The 25,662-nt window shown below is 45.7% G+C and overlaps 1 protein-coding gene across 1 annotated transcript in view; it reads left to right on the top strand.

The window, feature by feature from the left end:
• The first annotated feature begins 686 nt into the window (after window positions 1-686).
• LOC138663258 (zinc finger protein 420-like) overlaps window positions 687-25,662 on the top strand; it is a 62,531-nt gene continuing 37,555 nt past the window's right edge. Inside the window, exon 1 of the mRNA XM_069749430.1 lies at window positions 687-726. Within this exon, the coding sequence (XP_069605531.1) occupies window positions 700-726 (27 nt within the window). The 5' untranslated portion in view covers window positions 687-699. The remainder of the gene's footprint in view (window positions 727-25,662) is intronic.

Genomic DNA, 25,662 nt, shown 5'->3' with positions numbered 1-25,662 from the left:
GTTCAAAGACTGATGAAGCATTGTTAATCCGAATGGCATCAGCAAATGTTCAATCTGCCCCTCAGGTGTATTGAAGGCGGTCTTCCATCTGTCACCATGGCGTATACGTATAAGGTTATATGCCTCTCTCACGTTGAGTTTATAAAACCATTTATCTCCAGGTAATTGGCTAAGCAGCACAGGTATAAGGGGTAAAGGATAGGGAAGGTGAGCTGTGATTTTATTAATCTCTCTGAAATCCAAGCATGGACGCCGCCCTCCATCCTATTAACAAAAAACCCCACAGCGACTGGAGAGGTGGATGGCCGGATATGACCCTTAGCCGGACACTGGAAGGGGTTAAATAAGCGACATTTCGGCATTTTAGCTCCTGGTGTGGAGTCGATAGCACAATCATATGCCGTCATATAGTAGCCGTCCGGTAACTGGTGATAATTCCCTCATGTGTGGGGTCTATTTGTCTCCAGAGAAATCACACGTTACATTCCACACATAACACTGTGTAGAAAAGGCGGCGCGGGGTAATTGTGCCAGTAGTGAGGGGCGAATAATGGCGGAAATGTCATTGACTGAGGAGAAGTTTCCATGTAGCGTCTTCACTGGTGGATATCATGCAGTCCCCTGATCATGTGACCCCTGACTCCTCCCCTCCGTGACCTCATCGCAGGTCCTGTATGCACAGAGCAGCCAGAGCCATATATGTGGAGTGCGGCTCTGCGGGTGGAGGTAGGTGGTGGAGATTCCCCATTACTGAGCGCAGGGGACATTAACCCCTTCAGCACTGAGACTCTTGAGGTTTTTGTTGCCACGTTATAAGAATTATTGCGTTTTTGTTCTGTTTCCTGTAATAGATACACACGACCCAACTATAGAAGACAGGAAGTGAGGAAACATATGGTTCTCACAGTACAAGGCCCCTTTCTTTGCCCCCATTATGCCCCTTATGCAGTATATATGATGCCTCCTACACAGTATAATGCCCCCATAATGCCCCTGTAAGCAGATGACCGGATACAACACACAAACTGGAAGTAGTTAATACAATTATTTATTTCCTGATAATGGGAATTGTGATCACTATGGCAACAGTGAATAATGCAAAACATGGTGATTATGAGGTAAAATATACAATATCAGATACACAATGAATTCTCGGCCTCACTCTCACTGCCATACCTCCCAACTTTCGAGGAAGGGAAAGAGAGACAAAGTTAGCGGTGCGCACAGCGCCCCACGGCAAATGTTAGCCACACCTCTGACCACACCCATTTCACAACTAGTCACGCCCCAACCACACCCATTTTGCACTCCTGATCACAATGTTTCGTAAACAATAATTTTAAACAAAAAAATATGGCGACACAGTGCTCCATACTGTATAATGGCCACAAATGATATTCCATACTGTATAATGGCCCCAAATGATGCTGCGTACAGTGTACTGGCCCCAAGCGATGCTCCATACTGTATAATGGCCACACATGACGCTCCATACTGTATAATGGCCCCAAATGATGCTGCGTACAGTGTACTGGCCCCACGTGATGCTCCATACTGTATAATGGCCACACATGACGCTCAATACTGTATAATGGCCCCAAATGATGCTGCGTACAGTGTACTGGCCCCACGTTATGCTCCATACAGTATAATGGGCCCACATGATCCTGCTTTCTGTATAATGGCCACACATGATGATCCATACTGGATAATGGCCCCAAATGATGCTGCGTACAGTGTACTGGCCCCAAGCGATGCTCCATACTGTATAACGGCCACACATGACGCTTCATACTGTATAATGGTCCCAAATGATGCTGCATACAGTGTACTGGCCCCACGTTATGCTCCATACAGTATAATGGGCCCACATGATGCTCCATACTGTATAATGGCCACACATGATGCTCCATACTGTATAATGGCCCCAAATGATGCTGCGTACAGTGTACTGGCCTCACGTTATGCTCCATACAGTATAATGGACCCACATGATGCTGCAAACTGTATAATGGCCACACATGATGCTCCATAGTGTATAATGGCTCCACATGATGCTCCATACTGTATATTGGCCACACAGTGCTCCATACTGTATAATGGCCACACACACAGTGCTCCATACTGTATAATGGCCACACATGATGCTCCATACTGTATAATGGCTACACATGATGCTCCATACTGTCTAATTGCCACACGTGATGCTCCATACTGAATAATGGCCACATTATGCTCCATACTGTATAATAGCCCCACGTGATGCTTCGTACTGTATAATGGCCACACATGATGCTGCGTCCTGTATAATGGCCACACATGATGCTCCATACTGTATAATGACCACACATGATGCTCCTTACTGTATAATGGCTCCGCATGATGCTCCATACTGTATAATGGCCACACAGTGCCCCATACTGTATAATGGCCACACATAATGCTCCATACTGTATTAATGGTCACATTATGCTCCATACAGTATAATGGACCCACACGATGCTCCATACAGTATAATGGCCCCACACAATGCTGGGTACAGTATAATGGCCACTCATGGTTACTCCACCCCCATCATTGCCTTCTCCATCACTACACACACACACCTTTCACTGCGCACCCTTGCAGCAGCCGTCAGCTTCTACTCCCACGGCGCTGAATGGTGTCATCCAGCTGCGCCGCTGACTGCTCACATCGCTGCAGCTGTGATACGCCACTGATAAAGACCTCTCCGTGTCTCCTGTGCCAGTCAGTGTCAGTGCACCTCGTACACACACGACACCACTCCGTACACCTCGTACACACACGGCTCTGCTCCATACACATTGCACACACTGCTTCGCTCCGTATACCTTGCACACACACGGCTCCGCTCCGTACACCTCGTACACACATGGCTCCTCTCCATACATCTCGTACACACACGGCACCACTCCGTACACCTCGTACACACACGGCTCCGCTCCATACACCTTGCACACGCTGCTAAGCTCCGTCTACCTTGCACACACACGGCTCCGCCCCGTACACCTCATACACATACGGCTCCTCTCCATACACCTCGTACACACACGGCACCACTCCGTACACCTCATACACACACGGCTCCGCTCCATACACATTCCACACGCTGCTCCACTCTGTATACCTTGCACACACACGGTTCCGCTCCGTACACAAACGGCTCCGCTCCATACACAAACGGCTCCGCTCCATACACATTGCACACGCTGCTCCGCTCCGTATACCTTGTACACACATGGTTCTGCTCCGCACACCTCGTACACACGTGGCTCTGCTCCGTACACCTCGTACACACACGACTCTGCTCCGTACACCTTTCACACTCTGCTCCAATCCACACACCTCTTACACACATGGCTCCGCTCCGTACACGTCTTACACACTCACGACTCTGCTCCATACACCTTTCACACGCTGCTCCGATCCATACACCTCGTACACACACGGCTCTGCTACATCCACACTGTAAACCCTTCCTGACCTCACACTTACGCATACCCTCGTCCGGCGGCATGACAACCAGCAGAGTCCTGTACACAAAGGTCCTCCCGATCATGTGACCCCTTGATTCCTCCCATCCTGTGACCTCATCACAGGTCCTGTGCGCACAGAGCAGCCAATATGTGGTGTGCTGCTCTGCGGGTGCAGGGACTCAGGGAGCTGACCGGGTGATATACACACCTCCCAAACAGTGCGGGACAACTAATGTTCCGCCCAGGATCACAGGGCTGACTGTCAAAATCGGGACAGTCCCGCTGGATCCGGGACGGTTGGGAGGTATGTCACTGTAATAGCAGCCTCTAACCAAAGGTTACTTTAACTACTGACAAGGATGATTTTCCTGACACATATAGTCAACAAAACTCTACTCTGTGAACACCGGCCATAGCGGGGTCTCCACCTTTTCTTGTTAGACTTTGTTAGGAGGACTTATGGTCTATCAAAGCTCTCTGGGCCGCCTTCACTTCCACTAGCTTTCTCCTTGTCTCTTGTATTACCCTAGGCCAGTGGTAGGGAATCTTTTTTCTGCAAAGGGCCATTTGGATATTTATACCATCCTTCAGGGGCCATATAAACTCCGCCCACAAAGTACATCCTGACTCTGGCACTGGTTTCAGGACGTAATCTTTCATTGCATGCCCTTCGGTGTTCCTTAGTGAATACTACGTGTGTGTGCTAATAGAGCAAGAAGAAATTAACCCCTCTCTGACCTTATACATACTATCCCGTCGAGGTGCCCTGGGCCTATCTGACCCTCGATGGGATAGTACGTCATAGCAATCTATCCTATCTATCTAGCCTATCGCAGCTGACATCCGGCACTATGTGCGAGGAGCGGTCACGGACCGCCCCCGGCACATTAACCCCTGGCACTCCGCGATCAAACATGATCGCGGTGTGCCGGCGGTATAGGGAAGCGTCGCGCAGGGAGGGGGCTCCCTGCGGGCTTCCCTGAGACCCCCGGAGCAACGCGATGTGATCACGTTGCTGCGAGGGTCTCCTTACCTCCCTCCCTGTAGCAGGCCCGGATCCAAGATGGCCGCGGCATCTGGGTACTGCAGGGAGGGAGGTGGCTTACCAAGTGCCTGCTCAGAGCAGGTGCTTGGTAAGCCTGCAGTGCTCTAACTCAGATCACTGATCTGACAGCGTGCTGTGCAAACTGTCAGATCAGTGATCTGTGATGTCCCCCCCGAGACAAAGTAAAAAAAAATTTTTCCACGTGTAAAAAAAAAAAAAAAATCCTAAATAATGAAAAAATATATATATATATTATTCCCATAAATACATTTCTTTAAATAAAAAAACAATAAAAGTACACATTCTTAGTATCGCCGCGTCCGTAACGACCCAACCTATGAAACTGTCCCACTAGTTAACCCCTTCAGTAAACACTGTAAGAAAAAAAAAAAAAAAACGAGGCAATAAACAATGCTTTATTATCATACCGCCGAACAAAAAGTGGAATAACGCCCGATCAAAAAGACAGATATAAATTACCATGGTACCGCTGAAAATGTCATCTTGTCCCGCAAGAAACGAGCCACCATACAGTGTCATCAGTGAAAAAATAAAAAAGTTATAGTCCTCAAAATAAAGCAATGCAAAAATAATTATTTTTTCTATAAAATAGTTTTTTATCGTATAAAAGCGCCAAAACATAAAAAATAATATAAATGAGGTATCGCTGTAATCGTACTGACCCGAAAAATAAAACTGCTTTATCCATTTTACCAAACGCGGAACGGTATAAACGCCTCCCCAAAAGAAGTTAATGAATAGCTGATTTTCGGTCATTCAGCCTCACAAAAATCGGAATAAAAAGCGATCAAAAAAATGTCACATGCCCGAAAATGTTTCCAATAAAAACGTTAACTCGTCCCGCAAAAAACAAGACCTCACATGACTCTGTGGACTCAAATATGGAAAAATTATAGCTCTCAAAATGTGGTAACGCAAAAAATATTTTTTGCAATAAAAAGCGTCTTTCAGTGTGTGACGGCTGCCAATCATAAAAATCCACTAAATAACTCACTATAAAAGTAAATCAAACCCCCCTTCATCACCCCCTTATTTAAGTAAAAATTAAAAAATTTAAAAAATGTTTTTATTTCCATTTTCCCATTAGGGCTAGGGTTAGGGCTAGGGTTAGGGCTAGAGTTAAGGCTACAGTTACGGTCGGGGCTAAAGTTAGGGTTGGGGCTAAAGTTAGGGTTTGGATTACATTTACGTTTGGAAATAGGGTTGGGATTAGGGTTAGGGGTGTGTTATGGTCTGGTGATTATGGAGCGACGTGAGACTAGCTCTGAGCAGGTGGTATCTATACTGACCGCAGACCCTAAGCTCAACACACAACTAGAAGCAGCCGTGGATTGCTCCTAACGCTCCCTATGCAACTCGTCACAGCCTAAGAGCTAACTACCCCTAAAGATAGAAACAGGAAAACTATCTTGCCTCAGAGAAAATCCCCAAAGGAAAGACAGCCCCCCACATGTAATGACTGTGAGAGGAGAAGGAAATGACAAACGTAGTATGAAACAAGATTGAGCACAGGAGGCCACTTCTAGCTAGAGAGGAAAGTACAGAAAAGAGCTCTGTGCGGTCAGTAGAAAAAACTATAAAAAGTCCACCGCAGAGAAATGCAAAAATCTCCACACCTAACTAAAGGTGTGGAGGGCAAACTCTGCTGCCCAGAGCTTCCAGCTTAGCTAAATAGATCAATACTGATAAACTGGACAAATGAGCAAAAACAAGACAGTACAAAACAACAAGTCCACAATAAGTGAACTGCAAAGGACATGGAAGAACTTAGCTTAGCAGAACTTGGTCAGAGTGTCAGGAAAGTCCAAAGAGCAATGACTCCAGGCAGAGATAATTGACAACTGGCATTGATTGAGGGCTAATGCCAGCCTAATATAGCCGAGCCCAAAAGACAATCAAAGGAAACAGCTGAGAAGCTAAATCCAAGAAGCAGCAATACCACTAAAGACCACAGGAGGAGCCCAAGAGCAGAACTCACAAAAATACTACTTACAACCAAGAACGGAATTCACAACAGTACCCCCCCTTGAGGAGGGGTCACCGAACCCTCACCAGAGCCCCCAGGCCGATCAGGACGAGCCAAGTGAAAAGCACGAACCAAATCGGCAGCATGGACATCGGAGGCAGCAACCCAAGAATTATCCTCCTGTCCATAACCCTTCCACTTGACAAGATACTGAAGCTTCCGCCTTGAAAAAACGAGAATCCAAAATTTTCTCAACCACATATTCCAACTCCCCCTCAACCAACACCGGGGCAGGAGGATCAACAGATGGAACAACGGGCTTCACATATCTTCGCAACAAAGATCTATGGAAAACATTGTGGATGGAAAAAGAAGCTGGAAGGGCCAAACGAAAAGACACAGGATTGATAACCTCAGAAATCTTGTAAGGACCAATAAACCGAGGCTTGAACTTAGGGGAAGAAACCTTCATAGGGACATGACGAGAGGATATCCAGACCAAATCCCCCACACGAAGCCGAGGACCAACACACCGACGGCGGTTAGCAAAATGCTGAGCCCTTTCCTGGGACAACGTCAAATTGTCCACCACGTGAGCCCAAATCCGCTGCAACCTGTCCACCACAGAATCCACACCAGGACAACCAGAAGGCTCAACCTGGCCTGAAGAAAAACGAGGATGGAAACCAAAATTACAAAAGAAAGGCGAAACCAAAAGTAGCCGAACTGGCCCAATTATTAAGGGCAAACTCGGCCAACGGCAAACAAGTCACCCAATCATCCTGATCAGCAGACACAAAGCATCTCAAATAGGTTTCCAAGATCTGATTAGCTCGCTCAGTTTGGCCATTTGTCTGAGGATGGAACGCCGAAGAAAAAGACAAATCAATACCCATCCTAGCACAAAAGGCCCGCCAAAACCTGGAAACAAACTGGGAACCTCTATCAGACACAATATTCTCCGGAATGCCATGCAAACGAACCACATGTTGAAAAAACAATGGAACCAAATCAGAGGAGGAAGGCAATTTAGGCAAAGGTACCAAATGGACCATTTTAGAGAACCGGTCACAAACCACCCAGATAACAGACATCCTCTGGGACACAGGAAGATCTGAAATAAAATCCATGGAAATATGCGTCCAAGGCCTCTCCGGAATGGGCAAAGGTGAAAGCAACCCACTAGCACGGGAACAGCAAGGCTTAGCCCGGGCACAGGTCCCACAGGATTGCACAAAAGCACGCACATCCCGCGACAAGGAAGGCCACCAAAAAGACCTAGCAACCAAATCTCTGGTACCAAAAATTCCAGGATGACCGGTCAACACAGAACAATGGACCTCAGAAATTGCCTTACTTGTCCATCTATCAGGAACAAACAGCTTCCCCACAGGACAGCGGTCAGGCTTATCAGCCTGAAACTCCTGAAGCGCCCGCCGTAAATCAGGGGAGATGGCAGATAAAATCACCCCTTCCCTAAGAATGCCAACCGGCTCAAGGACTCCAGGAGAATCAGGCAAAAAACTCCTAGAGAGGGCATCCGCCTTAACATTCTTAGATCCCGGAAGATACGAGACCACAAAATCAAAACGGGAGAAAAACAGGGACCACCGAGCCTGTCTAGGGTTCAGCCGCTTGGCCGACTCAAGGTCAATCAGATTCTTATGATCGGTCAAGACCACAATGCGGTGCTTGGCTCCCTCAAGCCAATGACGCCACTCCTCAAATGCCCACTTCATAGCCAACAACTCCCGATTGCCGACATCATAATTGCGTTCCGCAGGCGAAAATTTCCGAGAAAAGAAGGCACACGGCTTCATCAGGGAACCATCAGAATTCCTCTGCGACAAAACGGCCCCTGCCCCAATCTCAGAAGCGTCAACCTCAACCTGAAAAGGAAGAGACACATCCGGCTAACGCAAGACAGGGGCAGAAGTAAATCGGCGTTTAAGTTCCTGAAAAGCCTCAACAGCCTCAGAGGACCAGTTAGTCACATCAGCGCCTTTCTTAGTCAAATCGGTCAGGGGTTTAACCACACTAGAGAAGTTGGCAATGAAACGGCGATGAAACTTAGCAAAGCCCAAAAATTTTTGAAGGCTCTTCACAGATGTCGGTTGAATCCAGTCATGAATGGCTTGGACCTTAACAGGATCCATTTCTATAGACGAAGGGGAGAAAATAACCCCCAAAAAAGAAACCTTCTGAACTCCAAATAGGCACTTAGACCCCTTCACAAATAGAGCATTATCACAAAGGATCTGGAACACCATCCTGACCTGCTTCACATGAGACTCTCAATCATTAGAAAAAATCAAAATATCCAAATACACAATCAAGAATTTGTCAAGATAATTGCGGAAAATATCATGCATAAAGGACTGAAATACAGAAGGAGCATTAGAAAGCCCGAAAGGCATCACAAGGTATTCAAAATGGCCTTCGGGCGTATTGAATGCAGTTTTCCATTCGTCACCCTTTCTAATACGAACAAGATTATATGCCCCTTGAAGGTCAATCTTGGTAAACCAACTAGCCCCCTTAATCCTAGCAAATAAATCAGAGAGCAAAGGCAATGGATATTGAAATTTGACCGTGATCTTATTAAGAAGGCGATAATCAATACAGGGTCTTAAGGAGCCATTCTTCTTGGCAACAAAAAAGAATCCCGCTCCCAATGGTGACGAAGACGGCCGAATATGCCCCTTCTCTAAAGACTCCTTAACATTGCTCCGCTCTGGCACAGACAGATTGAAAAGTCGGCCCTTAGGGAACTTACAGCCAGGAATCAAGTCAATAGCACAATCACAGTCCCTATGTGGAGGAAGGGAACTGGACTTCGGCTCATCGAATACATCCTGGAAATCTAACAAAAACTCAGGAACATCAGAAGAGGGGGAAGAGGAAATTGACATCAGTGGAACGTCACTATGTACCCCTTGACAACCCCAACTAGTCACAGACATTTATTTCCAATCCAGCACTGGATTGTGTACTTGTAACCATGGAAAACCTAGTACAACATCATCATGTGAATTATGTAATACCAGAAAACGGCAATCTTCCTGATGTGCAGGAGCCATGCACATAGTCAGCTGAGTCCAATACTGAGGTTTATTCTTGGCCAATGGTGTAGCATCAATACCCCTCAGGGGTATGGGACTCTGCAAAGGCTGCAAAGAAAAACCACAGCGCCTAGTGAATTCTAAGTCCATTAAGTTCAGAGCAGCGCCTGAATCCACAAATGCCATGACAGAAAAAGATGACAATGAGCAAATCAGGGTCACAGACAGGATAAATTTAGGGTGCACAGTACTAATGGTAACAGATCCGGCGACCCTCTTAATATGCTTAGGGCAATCAGAAATAGCATGAGCTGAATCACCACAGTAAAAACACAACCCATTCTGACGTTTGTATCCCCTCTGTTCCGCTCTAGTCAAAATCCTATCACATTGCATGGACTCAGAACTCTGCCCAGAGGACACTGCCATATGGTGCACCACCCTGCGTTCACGCAGGCGTCGATCAATCTGAATGGCTAGAGACTGTTGTGAATTCTGTTGTCGGGCTCCCTCCTGTGGTTATGAATGGTACTTCGGCTGGTTCTGTCCATGGAATTCCTCTGGTGGCTGTGGGTGTTTCTGAGTTTCCTTCCACAGGTGACGAGGTTAATTCGTTAGCTGGCTCCTCTATTTAACTCCACTTAGATCTTTGCTCCATGCCACCTGTCAATGTTCCAGTATTGGTCTAGTTCACTCCTGGATCGTTCTTGTGACCTGTCTTCCCAGCAGAAGCTAAGTGACTGCTTGTTTTTCTCTGGTTTGCTATTTTTCTTTCCAGCTTGATATTTGGATCGTTTTCTTGCTTGCTGGAAGCTCTGGGACGCAGAGGGAGCGCCTCCGCACCGTGAGTCGGTGCGGAGGGTCTTTTTGCGCCCTCTGCGTGGTCTTTTTGTAGGTTTTTGTGCTGACCGCAAAGCTACCTTTCCTATCCTCAGTCTGTTCAGTAAGTCGAGCCTCACTTTGCTTAATCTATTTCATCTCTGTGTTTGTATTTTCATCTTTACTCACAGTCATTATATGTGGGGGGCTGCCTTTTCCTTTGGGGAATTTCTCTGAGGCAAGGTAGGCTTTATTTTTCTATCTTTAGGGCTAGCTAGTTCCTTAGGCTGTGCCGAGTTGCATAGGGAGCGTTAGGAGCAATCCACGGCTATTTCTAGTGTGGTTGATAGGATTAGGGATTGCGGTCAGCAGAGTTCCCACGTCCCAGAGCTCGTCCTATATTATCAGTAACTATCAGGTCATTCCGTGTGCTCTTAACCTCCAGGTCCATTATTGTCCTGACCACCAGGTCATAACAAGAGACATAGATTCGCTCAAACCAATAGGCGTGGGAAACCCCACCATAACATCTTTAAGGGCTTCAGAAAGACCCTTCCTGAAAATGGCTGCCAGAGCGTCCTCATTCCATCCAGTGAGCACAGACCATTTTCTAAATTTCTGGCAGTATAACTCTGCTGCTTCCTGACCCTGAGACAGGGCCAACAGTGTTTTCTCAGCATGCTCTACAGAGTTACGTTTGTCATACAATAATCCGAGCGATTGAAAAAATGCATCTACATTAAGCAATGCCGGATTCCCTGACTGAAGAGAGAATGCCCAGTCCTGAGGATCGCCACGTAGCAGAGAAATAACAATTTTTACTTGCTGAGTGGGATCACCAGAGGAACGGGGTTTCAGAGCAAAAAACAGTTTGCAATTATTTTTAAAGTTCAGAAACTTAGATCTATCCCCGTAAAACAAATCCGGAGTAGGAATTCTAGGCTCTAAGGCCGGAGTCTGAACAACAAAATCTTGAATATTCTGTACTCTTGCAGCAAGCTGATTCACACGAGAAAATAACCCTTGAACATCCATGCCTGCATCCAAATCCAGAATCACCCAGAGATCAAGAGGAAAAAAAAAGGCAAAACAAACCAGAGGAAAAAAAAACCTCAAAACTCATTTCTTTTCCTTCTTTTGAGAGGCATTCAGTTCAATTTTGGCCAGTTGTACTGTTATGGTCTGGTGATTATGGAGCGACATGAGACTAGCTCTGAGCAGGTGGTATCTATACTGACCGCAGACCCTAAGCTCAACACACAACTAGAAGCAGCCGTGGATTGCTCCTAACGCTCCCTATGCAACTCGTCACAGCCTAAGAGCTAACTACCCCTAAAGATAGAAACAGGAAAACTATCTTGCCTCAGAGAAAATCCCCAAAGGAAAGACAGCCCCCCACATGTAATGACTGTGAGAGGAGAAGGAAATGACAAACGTAGTATGAAATAAGATTGAGCACAGGAGGCCACTTCTAGCTAGAGAGGAAAGTACAGAAAAGAGCTCTGTGCGGTCAGTAGAAAAAACTATAAAAAGTCCACCGCAGAGAAATGCAAAAATCTCCACACCTAACTAAAGGTGTGGAGGGAAAACTCTGCTGCCCAGAGCTTCCAGCTTAGCTAAATAGATCCATACTGATAAACTGGACAAATGAGCAAAAACAAGACAGTACAAAACAACAAGTCCACAATAAGTGAACTGCAAAGGACATGGAAGAACTTAGCTTAGCAGAACTTGGTCAGAGTGTCAGGAAAGTCCAAAGAGCAATGACTCCAGGCAGAGACAATTGACAACTGGCATTGATTGAGGGCTAAGGCCAGCCTAATATAGCCGAGCCCAAAAGACAATCAAAGGAAACAGCTGAGAAGCTAAATCCAAGAAGCAGCAATACCACTAAAGACCACAGGAGGAGCCCAAGAGCAGAACTCACAAAAATACTACTTACAACCAAGAACGGAACTCACAACAGGAGTGTGTCTGGGTTAGAGGTGTGGTTAGGGTTACCGTTGGGATTAGGGTTAGGGATGTGTTTGCATTAGGGTTTCAGTTATAATTGGGGGGTTTCCACTGTTTAGGCACATCAGGGGCTCTCCAAACGCGACATGGCGTCCGATCTCAATTCCAGCCAATTCTGCGTTGAAAAAGTAAAACAGTGCTCCTTCCCTTCCGAGCTCTCCCGTGTGCACAAACAGGGGTTTACCCCAACATATAGGGTATCAGCGTACTCAGGACAAATTGGACAACAACTTTTGGGGTCCAATTTCTCCTGTTACCCTTGGGAAAATACAAAACTCGGGGCTAAAAATATTTTTTGTGGAAAAAAAAAGATTTTTTTATTTTCACGGCTCGGCGTTATAAACTGTAGTGAAACACTTGGGGATTTAAAGCTCTCACAACACATCTAGATGAGTTCCTTAGGGGGTCTACTTTCCAAAATGGTGTCACTTGTGGGGGGTTTCTACTGTTTAGGTACATTAGGGGCTCTGCAAACGCAATGTGACGCCTGCAGACCATTCTATCTAAGTCTGCATTCCAAATAACGCTCCTTCCCTTCCGAGCCCTCCCATGCGCCCAAACGGTGGTTCCCCCCCACATATGGGGTATCAGCGTACTCAGGACAAATTGGACAACAACTTTTGTGGTCCAATTTCTCCTGTTACCCTCAGGAAAATACAAAACTGGGGGCTAAAAAATAATTTTTGTGGGAAAAAAAATGTGTTTTTATTTTTATGGCTCTGCATTATAAACTTCTGTGAAGCACTTGGTGGGTCAAAGTGCTCACCACAATGCTAGATGAGTTCCTTAGGGGGTCTACTTTCCAAAATGGTGTCACTTGTGGGGGGTTTCAATGTTTAGGCACATCAGTGACTCTCCAAACGCAACATGGCGTCCCATCTCAATTCCAGTCAATTTTGCATTGAAAAGTCAAATGGCACTCCTTCGCTTCCGAGCTCTGTCATGCGCCCAAACAGTGGTTTACCCCCACATATGGGGTATTGGCGTACTCAGGACAAATTGTACAACAACTTTTGGGGTACATTTTCTCCTGTTACCCTTGGTAAAATAAAACAAATTGGAGCTGAAGTAAATTTTTTGTGAAAAAAAGTTAAATGTTCATTTTTATTTAAACATTCCAAAAATTCCTGTGAAGCACCAGAAGGGTTAATAAACTTCTTGAATATGGTTTTGAGCACATTGAGGGGTGCAGTTTTTAGAATGGTGTCACACTTGGGTATTTTCTATCATATAGACCCCTCAAAATGACTTCAAATGAGATGTGGTCCCTAAAAAAAAAATGGTGTTGTAAAAATGAGAAATTGCTGGTCAACTTTTAACCCTTATAACTCCCTAACAATTTTTTTTTCAAAATTGTGCCTATGTAAAGTAGACATGTGGGAAATGTTACTTATTAAGTATTTTGTGTGACATATCTCTGTGATTTAATTGCATAAAAATTCAAAGTTGGAAAATTGCAAAATTTTCTAAATTTTCGCCAAATTTTCATTTTTTTCACAAATAAACGGAGATAATATCAAAGAAATTTTACCACTAACATGAAGTACAATATGTCACGAGAAAACAATGTCAAAATCACCAGGATTCGTTGAAGCGTTCCAGAGTTATATCCTCATAAAGGGACAGTGGTCAGAATTGTAAAAATTGGCCTGGTCAATGACGTGCAAACCACCCTTGGGGGTAAAGGGGTTAATGAGCTTGTGGCAATCAAAATACAGCTCCTTTTCCAAGAATGCGGTCCCTGAGAATCTGCTCGGGGGCCTGATAAAAGGTCATCGAGGGCCGTAAATGGCCCTGGGGCCTGAGGTTCCCCACCACTGCACTAGGCCAACAACTGTACTGACTTCAGTGTTGGAAGCAATGGCCCTGCTCACTTGCGCCTCCTGCTCTTCACTGCAGGCGTATACTACTGAGCGGAGTTTCCTTTCAGATCTTCAGTGCTTGATCAACAGCAGATGTCTCTTGTTCCAGAAGAAATAAGAGCTGGGACTCTGTTCTTCCCTGGCAGAGTCTGGGTCTTGACCGCTGCAAGTCATGTTCTTAGGTCTTGGCAGGCATATTCTGGACTCCGGGTCTTGACCAGCGCAGGTGTGGTTCTCAGGCCTTAGCTGGCATAATCTGGACTCTGGGAATCGTCTGGTGCCACCTGGGTTCTGCGACAACCAGCTGCCTGGGGCACTTTACCATGGCCTGGTACATCACATTCTTCCCTGGCACCCCATTGTTTTGCTTGGCGCCAAATCTGTTCTGGCTTTGGGGCTATGGCCTTTATAATAACAGGAAATTGCATCATCCAGGTCACCTGACCTGGTGTACCTTCTAGACTCTTTCTTCCTGAAACGCTCCCTCTTTTCATTGATTCCGCAGAGTCCCGTCTGGACGGCAGATGCCAGTCTTTTTGTGCAAATGCCGCACCCCCCCGTGGAATTGTTCTTCTTATGACACACCTTTTTACACCCCTTATGCAGTATATACTGTATGATGCTCCTCATACAGTATAAAGTTTCTACAGTACTGGCTTCTCTCACACAAAATATATTTCCACAGTTCCGCCGTACCCCCACACATAGTATAATCTTTTCACAGTCCCAAAGTTCCCTCCATACACAGTATAATCTTCTCACATTACCACCATCCCACCACACACAGTATAATCTCACATTACCAACATCCCACCACACACAGTATAATCTTCTCACATTATCACCATGCCACCACACACAGTATAATCTTCTTACAGTACCGCCATTCTCTCCATACAGTATAGAAGAAAAGCCAAAAACCAGCATGGAAAACCAAAGATGTCCAGACAGAAAATATAAAAATTATTATATATGTTTATTAAGTAATGGCAAAAAATGGTACAAGAAAAGCATGTGCGTGTATCAAGATGCAAAGTATATCGTATATATACATATTTTAATAAATGATCAGTATAATAATATTAAAACATTGAAATGGCGGATAAAGGTATTACTACCATAATTAAAGTGATAGACAAAAGCAATTACTGTATTTTCTGGTGTATAAGCCGACTGGGCATATAAGACAACCCCCAACTTTTCCATATAAAATATGGAGTTTGGGATATACTCGCCGTATAAGACGGGGGTCATCTTATACGCCCAGTCATCTTATACGGCGTGTGCGGTGCGGATGGTTCCCAGGGTCTGGAGGAGAGGAGACTCTCCTTCAGGCCCGGGGATCCATATTTATGTTAAAAAGAATAATAAAAAAAAAAAAATGGATATACTTACCCTCCGATGGCCCGCGGCTCTCAGCGGTGCAAGCGGCGGCCTCCATTCCTAAGGATGCATTGAGCGAAGGACCTTCGATGACGTCTCGGTTGCGTGATCGAGAGCCGCAGGCTGTCGGAGGGTAAGTATATCCCATATTTTTTATTTTTATTCTTTTTTTTTACATGAATATGGATCCCAGGGCCTGAAGGAGCGTCTCCTCTCCTCCAGATCCTGGGAACCATACAGGACTGCACCCTGCACACGCCGTACCCGGCGTATAAGACGACCCCCGACTTTTGAGATGATTTTCAGGGGTTAAAAAGTCTTCTTCAGGAAAATACGGTATATAAGTGTGGAAAAGAGAATAATGTGGCTAACACCAATAGATGTGACAAGGTACACAATAAAAAGTAGTATTTCCAAGTATAAGACAATTTCCAATTATGGATCAGAGCAATATCATACATGTAACTATTAGGGAAAGTGTGTAATTCATATATAATATCGAAATCCTTGCACAGATGTAAGAATTAAAGTGCTCTAGTGTCATGATAAATGTACAATACACCCATGTATAAGATTGCATAGTGCCAAACAAAAAAAAGGAAAAAAGGGGCATATACCTTTAAGGACAGCCGAATCCTGATACCACGGGTGCGTGGTGCTCAATACTGTATAATGGCCACACAGTGCTCAATACTGTATAATGGCCACACAACTCTCGGGGCTGTCTCCTTTTTTGTCCGGAAGAAGACGTATAGATCGGTACCGACCTTTGCACTGTACAGCAGGGGGCGTGGCTAAGCTAAGTAGCAGAGAGCGCACGCGGAAGCGGTCAGACTTGGCGGGAAGACAGGGAGAGCAGCACAGGGTGCCGAGGCTCCGTCGCCTGAGCCTGGGTGCAGTGCAGACCCATGCCTGTGCTCCCCAGCGACCGCGCACAGAGACAGTGACAGTACTGGTGCTTTGGGCCCGTTGACTCCCGTCACTCAGGGCGTCGTATGCATCGGGCTGGTTGGTGTTGAACGCTCACTGCAAGTGGAGGGGCGGGAGACTCACCGTACACTGTGCTTATTTCTCCCAGCATATCCTCATCGAGCCCTGTTGGGCTCAGACTGTTGCAGAAACTTTGCCTTGCTTGCCACAGCTGGCTCAGGACCCCAGACCTCACCGCGAACATCACGGACCGAACATCGCCATCAGGACCCGGATCATCGCTGCCTCCAGGACCACAACGGATTAATCATGTGCTGACAGCGTAAGCGCCACCATTTGTATCGTGGACTCTTCAGTCAAAAAGCCGTTGAACTGATAAGTTAACCCTAAATAACTGTTGCTTTAACCCCTCCATACCGTCATCGTTTCCTTGCCTTCTTTTTGTATCCTCCCCTTTGTTATACCCCTGTTAACTCCTCCTCTCACTGCCTGGAGTATATCCCCATTCAGTAAACCAATAGTGTTAACTCTTGCTCTGCCTCCTGTCCGTTACTGCATCCTGAAACCTGCTCACACAGCAATAACGCTTGATGTGCCTACCTCAAACGCAGTCGAGTGAGTACTAACCTTTACAATTGGTGCTAGAAGCACAGGCATGAATCCCAAGGGGCACAGATACCACATGTCCTGGGTGAAAGCAACTACAGGAGCAAAAGCCAACATGGAGGAGTTAATAAAGCAACTGGTGCAGGCTAATCTTCAGCAGCAACATATATGGCAGAAACAACAACAGCAGGAGCAGATGCAGCAGCAGCACAGTCAACAAATGGAACTCTTATCTGAGGCAATCCATGGCAGGGCAACCGTACCAAATCCAGGTGATGACTCTCACGTGAGGAAAAAGGTAAGAAGAGCATTGCAAAAGATGACCCCGGGTGATGACATCGAGGTGTTCCTGACGGGGATTGAAAGGGTAGTGGAGTGGGAGAAATTGCCTCCGGAGCAGTGGGTTGAGGTCCTGGCGCCATATTTAGCAGGGGAACCACAGAAGGTTTATTATGACTTTGTGTTGTAGGACAAAAAGAGTACAATTTAAAAGCTAAGATCTTGGCACACTCAGGAGTGACTCTGACAGTCACAGCGCAATGGGAGCATCATTGGGTCTATCGCATTGATAAACCTCCCCGGTCCCAAATCTTTGATCTCTATACCTGGTCCAAAAATGGTTGCAACCTGAATCCTCCTTCGTCAGCACTGATGGTGGAGAAGGTTGTCATGGACAGGTTAATACACTCCCTACCAAGGTCGCTGCAATCCTGGGTGGCCCAGGAAGATCCCCGTAATACCGATGACCTAGCGAGTCTGGTGTAGAGATACCAGGTGGTTAAGAGTTCCTTGGGGAAACAAGGGGTACAAGCTGTTATGAACTGGTGAATCAGAACCACAATGGACCTAGTGGTTAAGAGCACACAAAGTGACCTGATAGTTACTAATAACATAGGACGAGCTCTGAGACGTGGGAACTCTGCTGACCGCAATCCCTAATCCTATCATACCACACTAGAGGTAGCCGTGGAGCGCTCCTGACCAGACCTAGGCGCCTCGGGCACAGCCTGAGAAACTAGCTAGCCCTGAAGATAGAAAAATAAGCCTACCTTGCCTCAGAGAAATTTCCCAAAGGAAAAGGCAGCCCCCCACATATAATGACTGTGAGTTAAGATGAAAATACAAACACAGAGATGAAATAGATTTTAGCAAAGTGAGGCCCGACTTACTGAATAGACCGAGGATAGGAAAGATAGCTTTGCGATCAACACAAAAACCTACAAACAACCACGCAGAGGGCGCAAAAAGACCCTCCGCACCGACTAACGGTACGGAGGTGCTCCCTCTGCGTCTCAGAGCTTCCAGCAAGCAAGAAAAACCAATATAGCAAGCTGGACAGAAAATATTGCAAACAAAAGTAACACAAGCAAAACTTAGCTTCTGCAGGGTAGACAGGCCACAAGAACGATCCAGGAGAGAGCAAGACCAATACTGGAACATTGACTGGAGGCCAGGAACAAAGAACTAGGTGGAGTTAAATAGAGCAGCACCTAACGACTTAACCTCGTCACCTGAGGAAGGAAACTCAGAAGCCGCATCCCCACTCACATCCACCAAAGGAAGCTCATAGACAGAACCAGCCGAAGTACCACTCATGACCACAGGAGGGAGCTTGACCACAGAATTCACAACAGCAAGCATCCCAATACTAGGCTTCCCAAAGGGGGTCTGACACTCAAAAGAAGGAAGTTAGAGTAGCATGTGGGGGGCACTCAAAAGAAGGAAGTTAGAGTAGTATGTGGGGGGCATCCAAGAGCCCATGAGACATCCGAGTTATTGTCAAAGGCCCGTCCAATAATATATTTTGTTGGATGTGTCATACTCCAGGTCACATAGCCACCCATTGCCCCATGACCACCAAGCCAAAGGACTGCAGCATAGGATGGCACTGCTCATATTTTGCATATCCTGCCTGTAGTGCTGTCACTCAACCATGTGAGGCACCGCAGGCATGCCATGTGACCATAAACATGGTAAAAATGACTGGTCTGTTGAACTCAGGGAATTTGGTAACCCTAGTGAGGGCCACAATTCCCCATCAGCTGATTCCTGAAAAGAGGGTGGGCGTCCAATGTATCCATGGTGACACTAAGGACTACCCTGTGTCCCAAGTAGTCATAAACACAAACTTTGTCCCATGAGGTGGGCATAGTCAAGGACCTATTGCACCCTATTATAATAGGTCAGGACTTTGCATTATTTTGGGACTTGTGAGGGAAAGGGAGGACATCTGATTGTCTGGACAACAGGTTGCTCCTAAAAAACCTCATCGCAGTCCGCAGCTGACAGGTTTCCGTTTTGTGTGGTTGTTGGCGATGAGGATGAGGCAAGCATCCCCAGAGGCTAACATTCCTGAGCTGGAGGTGTCCGAGGGAAACTTTGGAACTGCCCAACTCAGGGATTTAACTCTAGAAGGACATTTGATAATGTGACGGCACTTAATGGTCTTGCTCAAGAGTTGGTGGCTGACACCGGATACCCATACTTTGCCATGAATGGGGAGATGATGTTTCGGATCACCAAGCTGAGAGGGGAGGTAATTGAGCAGTTACTGGTGCCAGGGCTGTACAGATGCAGAGTGTTAGACATGGTCCATACACATGTTAGGTGGTCACCTGGGTGTAGAAAAAATCCAGGAATAGATCCTCAAGAGGTTCTACTGGCCCGGTTGTCACCATGATATTGAGAATTTCTGTAGGTCCTGTCCCACCTGTCAGTTGACTTTCCCAGTGGCCCACTTTCATAGACCCTTAGTGTCATTGCCCATTATTGAGATGCCATTTGATCGCATAGCCATGGATCTAGTGGGACACTTGGTCAAGCCCGCCAGAGGACATCAGTATATCTTGGTGGTACTGGACTATGCTATGCATTGCCTGGAGGCCATTCCACTACGTAACTCCTCTACCAAGTGTGTCACCCGAGAGTTGGTTCATGTCTTCTCTAGAACGGGGTTGCCCAAAGAGATTCTGTACGACCAAGGGACCCCGTCAAAGGTGATGAAGGAGTTGTGCAAAACCCTGCAAGTCACACAACTCTGGACCTCACTCTACCATCCACAAACAGATGGCTTGGTAGAAAGGTTCAATACAACCTTGAAGGCCATGTTGAAGAAGGTAATAGAGAAGGATGGCCGCAACTGGGACTGTCTACCACTGTACCTTCTATTCTCCATCAGAGAAGTACCACAGGCCTCTTCTGTGTTCTCCCCTTTTGAACTCTTGTATGGCCACACCCCCGTGGGCTCCTCGGTGCAGCAAAAGAGACATGGGAGGCAGAGTCTTCACCAAGAGAGGATTGCCAAGGTGATGCCCCTCATGATAGAACACCTCAAAGCACCAGAGACACAGTCCAGGTTGTAAAATAGGTTGACGAGGGTGAGACACTTCAACTATGGGGATCGAGTACTAGTGCTGTTACCTATGGTGGAGAGCAAATTCCTGGCCAAGTGGCAGGACCCCCACAAAATAGTTGAAAAGGTTGGAGATGTCAACTGTAAAGTCCACCAACCAGGGAAGAGAGCCCTACCAGGTATGCCACGTCAACCTGATTAAGCCATGGCGAGAAAGGGAGCTCATGGAAGCTCTGTGTTGTATGGCCAGGCCTGAAGCGGATGTGGAGGAAGTTAAGGTGGCAGAGAAGCTGTCACATGCCCAAAAGCAACAGTGCCAAGAGTTGCTACAGTGGAACAAGGAACTATTCTCTGTGCTGCCAGGTTGTACGAAGGTCATGGAGGATGAGGTTCTGATACAGCCTAATGTCCGGGTTAACTTGAAACAATATCAGATTCATAAAGGCCGTCGAGAGGTGATCTCAAAAGAGGTGAAGCAAATGCTGAGCCTGGGAGTCTTTGAGGAATCCAAGAGCGGCTAGTCCAGTCCAATTGTAAGGACTCTGGATTTCTTGCTCATCTGTGGTGCTTTATTACCATTTTCCAAGATGGCGTCTGCTGCCTCTAATCTGCTCATGTAATCTGACTTCCCTGTCTTTATAAGCCTGGCTTGCCTCCTACTCCTTGCTTGTGTATTCTGCCTGAATCCCTGGCTTGTGCTGCAAGAGACTTCCCCTCTTTAGAAACTCCAGCTCCGCCTCCTCAGCAAACCTTCTCATCTCTGAGGTTCTCCTGCATTCTTCTCCTGCCTACTGGGACATGTAAGCTTAGCCTGCTACAGCTAATCTTGTTTGGCATGCGTTGCTTGTTTATTTGACTGTTTCTGGACTCGTAGCTCTGCACTGCTTCCGGACACTTTTCTAGTGCTGCCAGCCCTGGTATGAACTGTGCTTTATGATCTGCTTACTCCAGAGAGTGCTACGCCCATAAGACTTGCCCGCAGCTGAGCTGCAAAAGAACTTCTCCTAAGAAGGACCTTGCTTGCCATTCTCTTGAACTTATGTGCACTTGCTGCACCCATGTTTGTGCATATAAACACTATCTCTGCTTGCAGCAGAGCTGCAAAGAATCTTCTCCTGGTTTCACCTTTGTTTGCTGTGTTTTTTACTTGCTCACACCTTGCACCTGTGTTTATTTGTATAATACAGACTTTACACTATACTCTGGTTCTGCTGCCTTGTCTCAAGCCAAGAGATTCCTAAGTGTACCACTATAATTGTTACACCAATATTCTTAGTGTCAAAACCAGATGGCGAGTGGCGGTTTTGCAATCACTATAGGAAGTTGAACGAAGTTTCTAAGTTTGATGCATACCCGATGCCCCATGTCGATGAATTAAATTAGAGTCTAGGGCCAACTCGGTACATTACTACACTTGACCTCACAAAAGGGCATTGGCAAATCGCCATATCCCAAGACGTCAAAGAGAAGACTGCCTTTTCAATGCTAGATGGATGCTTAAAATACACTAGGATGCCATTTGGGTTACAAGGTGCTCCAGCCACATTCCAGAGAGCCATGAGATCCTAGCTCCTCACAAGAGGTATGCAGCGGCCTACCGACATTGTGATCTTCAGCTAGGATTGTGGAAGCTATCTGAGCAAGGTTCAGGTGATATTTGATGCTCTATGGAAGGCGGGGTTTTCCATAAACCCGAAGAAAAGTGGGCGTTGGATAATCTAACGTACTGCATATTAGGCAGGAAGTTCAGACTAGTGTCAGACCATGCCACACTGAAGTGGATAAGAAAAGGAACAATGCCCGAGTGACCGGGTGGTCCTAGAACTTCAGGATTTTAACTTCCATGTGGAGCATAGGCCAAGGAAACTGCATGGCAATGCTGACGTTTTGTCGAGAGACTACTGTCTGTTGACAAAAGGTGCCAAGTTCCCCGGCTTTGGGCAGGGGAGGGGATTTAAGATGGCCCCTGGATGAGTCCTTGAGGGGAAATATGTATCATCGTGGCTATTAGCTGCGGTGATGTGAGCTCGGAAACATGCACCAGCACATATAGTGCTGAAAGAGTTATTAGTCCTTTTCCTGGATGGGTGGGAATTAGGGTTGAGCGATACGGGTCGTTCATTTTCAAAAGTCGCCGACTTTTGGCAAAGTCGGGTTTCATGAAACCCGATCCGACCCCTGTGCGGGGTCGGCCATGCGGTACGCAACTTTCGCGCCAAAGTCGCGTTTCAATGACGCGAAAAGCGCCATTTCTCAGCCAATGAAGGTAAACGCAGAGTGTAGGCAGCGTGATGACATAGGTCCTGGTCCCCACCATCTTAGAGAAGGTCATTGCAGTGATTGGCTTGCTGTCTGCGGCGTCACAGGGGCTATAAAGGGGCGTTCCCGCCGACCGCCATCTTACTGCTGCTGATCTGAGCTTAGGGAGAGGTTGCTGCCGCTTCGTCAGAAGCAGGGATAGCGTTAGGCAGGGTCCATTAACCACCAAACCGCTTGTGCTGTAGCGATTTCCACTGCCCAACACCACCTTCGGTGTGCAGGGACAGTGGAAGCTACATTTTTTTTTCCCCTCAGCGCTGTAGCTCATTGGGCTGCCCTAGAAGGCTCCCTGATAGCTGCATTGCTGTGTGTACGCCGCTGTGCAAACCAACTGCTTTTTTCAAAGCACAAATCCTCTTGTTCCTTCCTTTCTGCACAGCTATCTTTTTTGTTTGTACACACTTTTTATTTAATTTGTGCATCAGTCCACTCCTTATTGCTGCCTGCCATACCTGGCTGAGATTACTGCAGGGAGATAGTAATTGAAGGACACTCCCTGTTTTTTTTTTTTTTTTTTTTTTTTGTGGGAGATTAAGATTGACATTTCTGCTAGAGTGCCATCCCTGTGTGTGCCATCTCTCAGTCAGTGGGCCATAGAAAGCCTATTAATTTTTTTGCTTGATTTGGGTTATAAAATCTACCTGAAAAAATCACTACATCAATCAGTGGGAGAAAAATATTGGCCTCAGGGCTTGTGTGCCACTCTTGACTCCTGTGTGTGCCATCTCTCAGTCAGTGGGCCATAGAAAGCCTATTTATTTTTTTGCTTGATTTTGGTTCTAAAATCTACCTGAAAAAATCACTACATCAATCAGTGGGAGAAAAAAATTGGCCTCAGGGCTTGTGTGCCACTCCTGACTCCTGTGTGCATCATCACTCACTCAGTGGGCCATAGAAAGCCCATTTTTTTTTTTTTTTGTGCTTTATTTGGGTTCTAAATTCTACCTGAAAAAATCAATAAATCAATCAGTGGGAGATTAATATTGGCCTTTGGGCTTGTGTGCCAGTCCTAAGCGTGCCATCTCTCTCTCTCAGATAGTGGGCCATAGAAAGACTATTTATTATTTTTTTTATTGGGTTTATAAATTTTCCCTGGAACAAAAAAAAAAAAAAAGTGGGAGATTAATATTGGCCTCTGGGCTTGTGTGCCAGTCCTGAGCGTGCCATCTCTCTCACAAATAGTGGGCCATAGAAAGCCTATTTATTTTTTTGCTTGATTTGGGTTCTAAAATGTACCTGAAAAAATCACTACATCAATCAGTGGGAGAAAAATATTGGCCTCAGGGCTTGTGTGCCACTCCTGACTCCTGTGTGCATCATCACTCACTCAGTGGGCCATAGAAAGCCCTTTTTTTTTTTGCTTTATTTGGGTTCTAAATTCTACCTGAAAAAATCAATAAATCAATCAGTGGGAGATTAATATTGCCCTTTCTGCTTGTGTGCCAGTCTTGACTCCTGGGTGTGCCATCTCTCTCTCTCTCTCCAATTGTGGGCCATAGAAAGCCTATTATTTTTTTAGCTTGATTTGGGTTCCAAAATCTACCTGAAAAAATCACTACATCAATCAGTGGGAGATAAATATTGGCCTCTGGGCTTGTGTGCCACTCCTGACTCCTGTGTGCGTCATCTCTCACTCAGTGGGCCATAGAAAGCCTTTTTTTGTTTTCTAAATTCTCCCTGAAAAAATCATTTTATTTTATTTGGTTTCTAAATTCTTCCTGAAAAAATCATTTTATTCTATTATTTTTTTTCCTAAAGTCTCCCTGAAAAAAAAAAAAAAAAACAAATCAGTGGGAGATTAATATTGCCCTTTCTGCTTGTGTGCCAGTCTTGACTCCTGGGTGTGCCATCTCTCTCTCTCTCTCCAATTGTGGGCCATAGAAAGCCTATTATTTTTTTAGCTTGATTTGGGTTCCAAAATCTACCTGAAAAAATCACTACATCAATCAGTGGGAGATAAATATTGGCCTCTGGGCTTGTGTGCCACTCCTGACTCCTGTGTGCGTCATCTCTCACTCAGTGGGCCATAGAAAGCCTTTTTTTGTTTTATTTGTTTTCTAAATTCTCCCTGAAAAAATCATTTTATTTTATTTGGTTTCTAAATTCTTCCTGAAAAAATAATTTTATTCTATTATTTTTTTTTCCTAAAGTCTCCCTGAAAAAAAAAAAAAAAAAAAAACAGTGGGAGATTAATATTGCCCTTTCTGCTTGTGTGCCAGTCTTGACTCCTGGGTGTGCCATCTCTCTCTCTCTCTCCAATTGTGGGCCATAGAAAGCCTATTATTTTTTTAGCTTGATTTGGGTTCCAAAATCTACCTGAAAAAATCACTACATCAATCTGTGGGAGATAAATATTGGCCTCTGGGCTTGTGTGCCACTCCTGACTCCTGTGTGCGTCATCTCTCACTCAGTGGGCCATAGAAAGCCTTTTTTTGTTTTATTTGTTTTCTAAATTCTCCCTGAAAAAATCATTTTATTTTATTTGGTTTCTAAATTCTTCCTGAAAAAATCATTTTATTCTATTATTTTTTTTTCCTAAAGTCTCCCTGAAAAAAAACAAAAAAAAAAAACAGTGGGAGATTAATATTTACATTTGTGCTTCAGTGACAGTCCTGCGTGTGTGGCATCTCTCTCATTTGTTGCCACCAACAACAGAGTGTGTAACATTGTGCCTGATTTTCGTTGTGGTCTCACTCACCTGTAAAGGGGTAGCTAAATCATACTGAAGTTATAGCTCACCGTGTAATTTGTGTGACAGCAACAAATACCGTTAGTTTGTTTACGTTT

Source organism: Ranitomeya imitator, chromosome 2, assembly GCF_032444005.1.
Source record: "Ranitomeya imitator isolate aRanImi1 chromosome 2, aRanImi1.pri, whole genome shotgun sequence".
NCBI lineage: Eukaryota > Metazoa > Chordata > Amphibia > Anura > Dendrobatidae > Ranitomeya > Ranitomeya imitator.
The sequence above is the reverse complement of the archived record's forward strand: the minus strand, read 5'-3'. Positions and strand labels throughout refer to the sequence as shown.